The sequence below is a fragment of the Mobula birostris genome, unplaced genomic scaffold (genome assembly GCF_030028105.1).
Source record: "Mobula birostris isolate sMobBir1 unplaced genomic scaffold, sMobBir1.hap1 scaffold_749, whole genome shotgun sequence".
NCBI classification, from domain to species: domain Eukaryota; kingdom Metazoa; phylum Chordata; class Chondrichthyes; order Myliobatiformes; family Myliobatidae; genus Mobula; species Mobula birostris.
In genome coordinates this window covers 40,031-50,274 of record NW_027278466.1, presented here as the reverse complement: position 1 = coordinate 50,274, position 10,244 = coordinate 40,031, and the positions used below count along the sequence as shown (strand labels likewise).

The 10,244-nt window shown below is 56.1% G+C and overlaps 1 protein-coding gene across 1 annotated transcript; it reads left to right on the top strand.

Annotated features, from left to right (window-relative positions):
* Nucleotides 1-12: 12 nt before the first annotated feature.
* LOC140193725 (uncharacterized) lies at nucleotides 13-906 on the top strand. The gene is made up of 2 exons (XM_072250891.1): nucleotides 13-568; nucleotides 718-906. Exons 1-2 carry the CDS (start codon nucleotides 89-91, stop codon nucleotides 850-852), a joined length of 615 nt encoding a protein of 204 aa, XP_072106992.1. The 5' UTR covers nucleotides 13-88; the 3' UTR covers nucleotides 853-906.
* The last annotated feature ends 9,338 nt before the right edge of the window (nucleotides 907-10,244 follow it).

The window sequence follows — 10,244 nt, the reverse complement described above, 5'->3', positions numbered from 1 at the left end:
GCGCACGGTTCCCGTCTCCGTATCCCACACTGGGAGTTCTCACTGTACACGGTTCCCGTCTCCGTATCCCAGACTGGGAGTTTTTTCTATGCACGGTTCCCGTCTCCATACCCGATGCCCGGAGTTCTCACTGCGGACGGTTCCCGTCTCCGTATCCCACACTGGGAGGTTTTACTATGCACGGTTCTCATCTGCGTACTGCATGCCTGGAGTTCTCACTGCGGATGGTTCCCGTCTCCGTATCCCACACTGGGAGTTTTTACTATGCACGGTTCTCGTCTACGTACCCCATGCCCGGAGTTCTCACTGCGCACGGTTCCCGTCTCCGTACTCCATGCCTGGAGTTGTACTGCGCACGGTTCCCGTCTCCGTATCCCACACTGGGAGTTTAACGGCGCGCGGTTCTGTCTGCTGTGAGGTGCTGACGAGGTGCTCTGTCCGCAGTTTCCCACCGTGTCACTTCGGGAAGGTGTACGGCCTGGTGATGGCCCTCTCTGCCGTGGTTTCCCTCCTGCAGTACCCCTGCTTCGCACTGGTGAAGGGCCCGCTGAATGACGACCCTCTGTATGTGAGTACACGTACACACTCCCCCCCCCCCCCCACCCCGTCTCCGGCTCACCGCTGACCCCTCCCCAACCCTGAACACCTCTCATCCGGTTTAAGCAGTGCAATACCGGGCAAGTATTAACCCCTCCCCCCTCTCTCTCCCTCCCACAGATGAACATTGGTTTTGTCATCCTGTCGGCCCTCGCCTTCATTCACCCCATCAATGTTTACCTCCACTGCAAGCGCCGGGCGCAGGCCCAGGCTCCCGTGGGTGCCCCTGCGGTCAATGTGCCGGTGGAAGAATGAAGGGCGTCTCGCCGACCGGGTTGTCAGACATCTGACCAGTGACGGCGGGGAGGGGAGGGCGGAGCTGGGCGGGGGGGGGGGTGTTCCCTTGGGTTTGGAGGGAGGGTCTGAGGTCCCTCTCCTTTCCTGCCAGGAGCAGGTTGGAGTTGGGGCGAGTGGAGTGGTGGGGGTGCTCGGGTTGTTGGGGGTTCATTGACAGGATTCAGGAGGAAGGCTCTGGTGCAGCGTGGCATGTACAGATGTCCTCCGACTCCTTCCTCCTCCTCCCCTCTGCCCCCTCTCCCTCTCCCCTCCTCATCTCTATCCTACCCCTCTTCCTCTCTCTCTCCTCCCCCCTCTTCCTCTCTCTCTCCTCCCCCTCTTCCTCTCTCTCCCCTCTCTCTCTCCTCCCCTCTTCCTCTCTCTCTCCTCCCCCTCTTCCTCTCTCTCTCCTCCCTCTCTCCCCTCTCTCTCTCCTCCCCTCTTCCTCTCTCTCTCCTCCCTCTCTCTCCCCTCTCTCTCTCCTCCCCTCTTCCTCTCTCTCTCCTCCCCCTCTTCCTCTCTCTCTCCTCCCCCTCTTCCTCTCTCTCTCCTCTCTCTCTCCTCCCTCTCTCTCCCCTCTCTCTCTCCTCCCCTCTTCCTCTCTCTCCCTCTCTCTCTCCTCCCCCTCTTCCTCTCTCTCTCCTCTCTCTCTCCTCCCCCTCTTCCTCTCTCTCTCCCCTCCTCATCTCTCTCCTCCCCCTCTTCCTCTCTCTCTCTCCTCCCCCTCTTCCTCTCCCTCTCCCCTCCTCATCTCTCTCCTACCCCTTTTCCTCTCTCTCTCCTCCCCTCTTCCTCTCTCTCCCTCTCTCTCTCCTCCCCCTCTTCCTCTCTCTCTCCTCTCTCTCTCCTCCCCCTCTTCCTCTCCCTCTCCCCTCATCTCTCTCCTACCCCTCTTCCTCTCTCTCTCCTCCCCCTCTTCCTCTCTCTCTCCCCTCTCTCTCTCCTCCCCTCTTCCTCTCTCTCCCTCTCTCTCCTCCCCCTCTTCCTCTCTCTCCCTCTCTCTCTCCTCCCCCTCTTCCTCTCTCTCCCTCTCTCTCTCCTCCCCCTCTTCCTCTCTCTCCCTCCTCCTCTCCTTTCTCTGCCCCTCTTCCCCTCCCTCTCCCCCTCCCCTCCTCTCTCCTCCTCCCCCCTCTCCCTATCCCCCCTCTCCCCTTCCACCCTCTCCTCCCCTACCCCCTCCCTCTCCCCTACCCCCTCCCTTCCCCCCTCTCATTCCCTCTCCCCTACCCCCCTCCCCCTCCCCCTCTCTCCCCCTTACCCCCTCTCTCCCCTTCCCCTCCTCCCTCTCCCCCTTCCCCCCCTCCCCTTCCCCTCTCTCTCACTCTCCCCATTCTCCTTTCCTTGTCCCGCTCACTATTTTCTCCCACCCTTTCCTGCACACTTTCTCTCTCCCCTCTCCACCCTCTCTTGCCCTCCCTGTCTCCCTCCTCTCCTCCTCATCTGCTGTCCCTCTCCCCTCCTGTCTTTCCTTAACCCCCACTGTACCCAGTCATCCTCCCTACCCCTCTTAAGGTTGCCTGCTCGGACCACTCACAGTCATAAGGGAAGTTGTAGCTGCCGCAAGTGTTGTGTGTAGTGTTGCCCTTTTAAGAGAGCGGGTAGCGGGGCCCACCTGCTCTCCCTCTGGGTCACCCAGGCATCTGCTGCCCTTGGCAGGGCCTCAGAACCGCCCAAGTTACACAGACCGGGATTCCCACAGGAGCAATTGCCGTTTTAAGGGCGCGGCAGCGGTGGGGTCCACGGGTGGAGCAGTGTTACACGTGCAGAATCGTCTGTTACACCATGGCAGGGGGCGTTGCTTCGTAGGATGGTACCTTGGGGGGCGGGGGGGTCTCCGTTTCAATCGAACTGAAAAGGTAGAGTCTCGATAAGGCGTCAACGGAGGGACCATTTTGGAAGCTGTGGCTGCGGTTTCCATGGGGAGGGAGTGGGGAGGTTGGAAACCTCCTGGAGTGAGGGAATATGGAGACGGGGAACCGTGTGGTAAAACTCCTGGTGTGGGATACGAAAGGTGGGAGAGGGCAAGTGGGGGAAAGGGGGAGCCCATGCGTCAACGTGGAGTGCAGGGTGAGTCTGAAAATTAGGCGGAAGTCTAGGAAATTGGGAATGGGGAGGGTGGAGCGCTGCGGGAGGGGTGTGGGACAGGGAGCAGAGAAGGAGAACCTGGGACGGGGAGGGGCTACGGGCTCACCCAGCCCCTGAGACGCCAGGCCAGGGAAGGTCAATTGACCCCAAACAATTGGATAATTGACCGTCACGAAACCCCTTTGGTGCTTCCCCGCTCGTTTGCCTCTCCTTTCCCCTTTCTCCAACCACGATCGCCCTCTCCCTGCCCCCCTTCCCACTCTCAGCCCACGGTGCTGACCTGCATCGGAATTGGGTTGATCGTCACTCACTCGCGTCGTGAAATCTGTCACTTAATTTTTTGCGGCAGCAGTAAGGTGCAGTACCTAAAATTACTACAACACCGTGCAAATGGTTTAGGCAACCTCGCCTAAGGGCATAAGACATTTGCACGGGACTGCTTTTTAATGAAGTTCAGAGAAACGGTGTATAATTGAAGTTTTGAAATCCAAAGGAGCTTTTAAAGAACTTTATCATTTATGGGTTTGGTGAATAAACTTGAAGTCTGTACATACAAGGCACAAGGAATAAAATACAGCTCTTTGAAATTTAAAGGCGACTCATTTGGCTGTTATTCAAGTGTATTGTACATGGAATTGTGTCAGTCACGGTGTGGGGTTCCCTCTACATCCCCTCCAGTGTGTCTCCCCCCCCCACTTTATCCCCAGTGTGGGTATCGAGCGCTCCTGGGACACGGGTCAGACACGGTGTGGAGCTCCCTCTACATCACCCTGACATCAAACTCCCTCGCTCCAAGGTGGGGATAATTTCCCTCATCTGTAACCACCCCTCTCTACCTCAATCTGAGTAGGGTGATTTTCCCCATCATAAGCTCACCCCTCTCCCTCACTCTGAGGGGGGTAATTTCCCCTCTATAACCACCCCCTCTCCCTCATTCCGACAGGGGGTAATTTCCCCTCTATAACCACCCCTCTCTAACTCATTCCGACAGGGGGTAATTTTCTCTGTATGTATCCACCCCTCTCTCCCTCGCTCTGTGGGGGCTAATCTCCCCTCTATAACCACCCCTCTCTCTCACTCCAACAGTGTGGGGGGGGGTTAATTGGCCCCACATATTTATTAGAGATGCCAGAGGAGAGCACAAACTGATGTCTTCGATTTCTTTTTTAATTTTACAATCTGGTTCTGTGCTGATAGATTTCGGGGGCCAGGTTGTTTGGTGGTGGGGGTGTTTCCGAGGACTCGTCCCCTCACCCCAGGCTCCGCCCCTTCCAGCCGGCCACGGCTCCCGCCCTCCGCAGCCTCTTCTGGTGCCTGAGTGCTGCCTCCAGCCCCTCCGCCCTCTCGGCCAGCACGTTGTGACCCAGGCCGTTGACCTGGGCGGCCCGCTCCCTCTGGGCCTGGGCCCGGACCCGCTTCCTCTCCCGCTCTGCCCTCCGCCCCTCCGTGGGCGGCCGGGAGACCCCCGGGCATGGGGGCAGGGTGGGGGGCGGCGGGGAAGGCGGGGCCATGGGCTGCCCCGCGGGAGGTGGGGAAGGCGGAGCTGTGGGCTGCCCCGCGGGCGGCGTCTCGGGGGGCTGGGGGCTGCCCCGCTCGTAGGGCGTGGAGCAGAGGCAGCGGCGAGGCCTCTTCCTCCTGGGTGGCGGTTCTGGTGAAGGGGAGGGTTCATCGTCGGTACCTGTTGGGAGAGGGAGACAGAGACAAGGAGAGGGAGTTAACCGCACCGAAGCAGGCCGTTCAGCCCATTTGGACCGTGCTGACCCAGACCCCCATCTGCTGTCATTGACCCCCCCTTCCCTCCAAGCCTTCCCCGTCTCGGTAGCCGTCCGAGTGCCCGTTCGATGTTACCGTCCCTGCCCGGACCACTTCCTCTGCCCCGCAGCCACCACCCTCGAGGTGAGAAAGTTGCCCCTCGAGTCCCTGTTAGATCTCTCTCGCCCTCGCCCTGAACCCGTTCCCTCCAGGTCTTGATTTCCCCAACCACTGGGGTGGGAGGGGGGAGCCTGTGCACGTTCACCCTACCTGTGCCCCCCCCCCACCCTGTGGCTCTGTACGGTCTCTCCGAGGAGCAGAGTCCCAATTCGCCCGCCCCTCCCTCCGTGACTCGGTCCCTCGGGTCCCGGCGGCGTCCTCGCGGGCAGGGCGGCCGAAACCGAGCACGGCGCGCCCCAGTGCGGCCGAAACCGACATCTTGTACGACCGCGGTGTGACCTCCCGACCCCTTTCAGCATACCTCTTCACCGACCCCCTCCCTGACACCACCTTCATGTGTCGTTCTGTTCTTGGGGGTTGGGTGGGAGGGGGAGGGCGGTCGGCAGTGAGGGAAAGGGAGGGTGGAGGGGGGGTGGACAGGAGTGAAGAGGGGAGGGGAAGGGGGTGTTGGACAGGAGGAGAGGGGGAGGGAAAGGAAGGAGTGGACAGGAGGGGGAAAGAAGTGGGGTGCAGACAGAGAGAGAGACCGGAAGGGAAGGAGGCGGGTGGAAGAGAAGAGGAGAAGTGGGGGTTGGACAGGAAGAGAGAGGGGAGGGGGAGGGAAAAGGTGGAGGGGTAGGAAGGATGCGGTGAAGTGGAAGGGAGGTGGAGTGGAGGGGGTGATGGGGAGGGGAAGGGGAGGGCAATGAGGGGATGGGAGGGGAAGTGGGGGGGCAAAAGGAGAGTGGAAGGGAGGTGGAGTTGAGGGGGTGATTGGGAGAGGAGGGGAACGGGGTGGAGTGGAGGCGGAAGAACGGGATGAAGGGGACAGGAGGGGAAGGAAGGGAAGGACGTGTGGGTGGGGGCGGAGGGAGGGAAGGGGTTGAGGAATTGGTTCCCCAGCCCCCTGCTGTTGACCGTGAATCGATCCGACTTTGCGGGACGCGGCACCTCGCGCTCAAAGAGCGTTCGCCACAGCGCGCGTCAGGGCCGGATCTCCCGGTCCTCGGCCCACCTCCCCAGCCCCCCACCCCCCCGAGGCTCCAGACGTCCCACTCTCGCTCTCTATTCCGCACGCCAAATTAATCTAGTGACCCGAGGGGCAAGTTCTTCACCCAGGGGCTGGTCCGTTGATGGACAGAGCTGCCAGAGAATGCAGTTGAAGCAGGTGCAGTAACAACGGTTACAAAGCACTTGTAACAGCGACGCGGACTGCAAAGGCTTAAGGCTGATTTATAATTGTGGGTCAAATGTACGCCGTAGCCACGTACCCTACGCTGTACTCTACGCCGCAGCCTAATGCGCACCTCTCCCAAAACGTAACCACGCGTCGCGGCGACGCAGACCGCAACAACTGTGATTGGTCCGCTTGGTAGCATCACATTCCCTCCTACGCTGCAACAGCTTCCCGTTGGGCGACTGAAGGGCAGGGAAGGAACTCTGGCTGCAATGCTTTCCATAAAGCTTCACAGACCTCCGAAATTATGGAGGACCCCGTGCTTGACGCCAGTTTGTAGCTAGCTGCCACAGCCTGTTGACTTCCACCCGAAGCTAAAACTCGAATGGTGATTGCCAGTCTCTGAGTATACTGTGCGTGCGCAGAAATAAATGGCTGGAGACGGTGAACCAAATCGTCAAATCTACCTGCCGACATCCGAAAGTATTTGAAATGCATTTCCTCATCCGTGTCTCTCAGTGGCCGGACAAGCACAGAAAACTCACCCTCCTTCAGTTTCAGTCGCCGTTATTTGAAGTTGGAGTTTCTTCGAGTTGAGTTTGAACACGAAGAAACTCAGCACAGCAGCGTAGAAACCCCACCGTCAACTGGCGTTTTGGCGGTGAATTGCTGAGTGACGCAGACACACCGAGTATAAATGCTCACAACGGCGTAGGCCACTTGCGTAGGCTGGTACGCACAAGTATAAATCAGCCTTTAGAGGGATGTGGGGCAAAGGCAGGCAACTCGGGCTTGCTCAGACGGAAATCCCAGTTGGGATGAAGATTTTGTTTCTGCACGTCTCTACGGGCGAGGGTTTGCATTTTAAGGAAATCCGAGGTGGGACTTTCCGCAGTCAACAGCAGGGTGCTTGGGGGGCTGTTGTGAAGCTGAGGGAACTGGGAGTACAGGCACACAGCTCCCCGAAGGCTACTTCACAGGGAGATGGGACGGGAGGCGACGAAGACGAAGGCACTCGACACGCCGTCCTTCGTCAGTCAGGGCTCTGAGCGCTGGGGGGTCGGGAGTTCAGGCCCGCCCCTGCCCACGGGAAAGGTGCCACTGAGCTGGAAGGGGCGCAGAGGGAGGTTTGCGAGGATGCTGCCCGGGGGCCCGAGGGACTGAGTTAGGGAGAGAGAGAGAGGTCGGGGCAGGTTGGGAATTTGTTCCCCGGAGCGTAAGGGAGGAGGTGGGGGTGTTGACCGTGCAGAGGTGTATAAAACCCTCGGGGGGGGGGCACGGATAGGGGTGAGCTCGCACGGTCCTTTTCCCCAGGGTCGGGGAAGCAAGGACCAGAGGGCACCACGTTCGTGGACAGGTCCCGACCCCTGCACTCAGCGACGGGACTGACGGAGGCCCGTGTTGCTAATCCCCTCGGCCTTGCCTGCAGGGAGCAAGGGAGCACTGTAGGTAGTTCGGTGTGTGTGTGTGTGTGAGTGTGGGGGTCCCGCGTGACCAGACTATGTAATACCCACACTCCCACTGCTCCGAAGCCGCTTGTGTTTCAAACGCCGACATCTCGTAGAGAGGCAGAACCTTCCCTTGTGTCCGAACTGGGTCGATTGCTAAACCGGGATAAATATCTGGGCAAGTTAGGTGCTTTTCGAAGGCTTTGAGGCCTGTGGGGCGGGGGTGGGCGAGGGCTATTGATGAGGTCGCGGGACATCACAAAGGCAGGTTAGTGGGGCCGTAGGTATCCCGGGAGGGACTGGAGAGAGGGTTGGTGCTGGTAGGGAGAAATTCGCCAGGGTTCCTGCTCCCCACCACTGGCCAGTGACCCCCAGATTAGAGAGAGGGGAGAGAGAACTGAATTGACTTCATTCCCTACATCCCTTCATACACGAGGAGTAAAAATCTTTGCGTTACGTCTCCGTGTAAATGTGCAATTTATGGTCATTTATAATAAATAGTATGTACAACAGGACAGTCAATATAACATATAAATACAGTTGTGTCAGTGTGAATTAAGCAGTCTGATGTCCTGGTGGAAGAAGCTGTCCCGGAGCCTGTTGGTCCTGGCTTTTATGCTGTGGTACCGTTTCCCAGATGGTAGCAGCTGGAACAGTTTGTGGTTGGGGTGACTTGGGTCCCCAATGATCCTTCGGGCCCTTTTTACACCCCTGTCACTGTAAATGTCCCGAATACTGGGAAGTTCACATCTACAGATGTGCTGGGCTGTCCACATCACTCTCTGCAGAGTCCTGCGATTGAGGGAAGTACAGTTCCCATACCAGGCAGTGATGCAGTCAGTCAGGATGTTCTCAGTTGTGCCCCTGTAGAAAGTCCTCAGGATTTGTGGGCCCACACCGAACTTCTTCAACCGCCTGAGGTGAAGGGGACGCTGTTGTGCCTTTTTCACAACACAGCCGGTGTGTACAGGCCACATGAGATCCTCGGTGATGTTTATGCTGAGGAACTTAAAGCTGTTCATTCTCTCAACCCCAGATCCATTGATGCCAATAGGGGTTAGCCTGTCTCCATTCCTCCTGTCGTCCACAACCAGCTCCTTTGTTCTTGCAACATTGAGGGAGAGGTTTCTTTTCTTGACAGCACTGTGTCAGGGTGATGCCTTCCTCTCTGTTGGCTGCCTCATTATTATTGCAGAGTCAATGGGGTTATACAGTTGAAGTCAGAAGTTTACATACACCTTAGCCAAATACATTTAAACTCAGTTTTTCACAATTCCTGACATTTAATCCTAGAAAACATTCCCTGTCTTAGGTCAGTTAGGATCACTACTTTATTTTAAGAATGTGAAATGTCAGAATAATAGTAGAGAGAATGATTTATTTCAGCTTTTATTTCTTTCATCACTTTCCCAGTAGGTCAGAAGTTTACATACACTTTATTAGTATTTGGTAGGATTGCCTTTCAATTGTTTAACTTGGGTCTCATGTTTTGGGTAGCCTTCCACAAGCTTCTCACAGTAAGTTGCTGGGATTTTGTTCCATTCCTCCAGACAGAACTGGTATAACTGAGTCAGGTTTGTAGGCCTCCTTGCTCGCACACGCTCTTTCAGTTCTGCCCACAAATTTTCTCTATCGGTTTGAGGTGTAAAGTTTGGTTCATCCTTGGGAGCAATTTCCAAATGCCCATTACAAATTCCCATCTGTACAAACAATAGTACGCAAGTATAAACACCATGGGACCACGCAGCCGTCATACCGCTCAGGAAGGGGATGCATTCTGTCTCCTCGAGATGAACTTACTTTGGCGTGAAAAGTGCAAATCAATCCCAGAACAACAGCAAAGGACCTTGTGAAGATGCTGGAGGAAACAGGTAGACAAGTATCTCTATCCACAGTAACACGAGTCCTACATCGACATAACCTGAAAGGCTGCTCAGCAAGGAAGAAGCCACCTGCTCCAAAATTGCCATAAAAAAAGCCAGACTACAGTTTGCAAGTGCACACGGGGACAAAGATCTGACTTTTTGGAGAAGTGTCCTCTGGTCTGATGAAACAAAAATTGAACTGTTTGTCCATAATGACCATCGTTATGTTTGGAGGAAAAGGGGTGAGGCTTTCAAGCCGAAGAACACCATCCCAACCGTGAAGCATGGGGGTGGCAGCTTCATGTTGTGGGGGTGCTTTGCTGCAGGAGGGACTGGTGCACTTCACAAAATAGATGGAATCATGAGGAAGGAAAATTATGTGGATATATTGAAGCAACACCGCAAGTCGTTAGCCGGGAAGTTAAAGCTCGACCGCAAATGAGTCTTCCAAATGGACAATGACCACAAGCATACCTCCAAAGATGTGGCAAAATTGCTTAAGGACAACAAAGTCAAGGTATTCGAGTGGCCATCACAAAACCCTGACCTCAATCTGATATAAAATTTGTGGGCAGAACTGAAAAAGCATGTGCGAGCAAGGAGGCCTACAAACCTGACTCAGTTACACCAGTTGTGTCTGGAGGAATGGAACAAAAGTCCAGCAACTTATTGTGAGAGGCTTGTGGGAGGCAACCCAAAACGTTTGACCCAAGCTAAACAATTGAAAGGCAATGCTACCAAATACTAATAAAGTGTATGTAAACTTCTGACCCACTGGGAAAGTGATGAAAGAAATAAAAGCTGAAATAAATCATTCTCTCTACTATTATTCTGACATTTCACATTCTTAAAATAAAGTAGTGATCCTAACTGACCTAAGACAGG

What these genes read in the sequence shown, in the direction of transcription:
- LOC140193725 (XM_072250891.1), top strand. Translation starts at nt 89, where the DNA reads ATGCACGGTTCCCGTCTCCATACCCGATGCCCGGAGTTCTCACTGCGG. An exon ending in TGAATGACGACCCTCTGTAT is followed by an intron (nt 569 to 717) that starts GTGAGTACACGT and finishes TCCCTCCCACAG; the next exon opens with ATGAACATTGGTTTTGTCAT.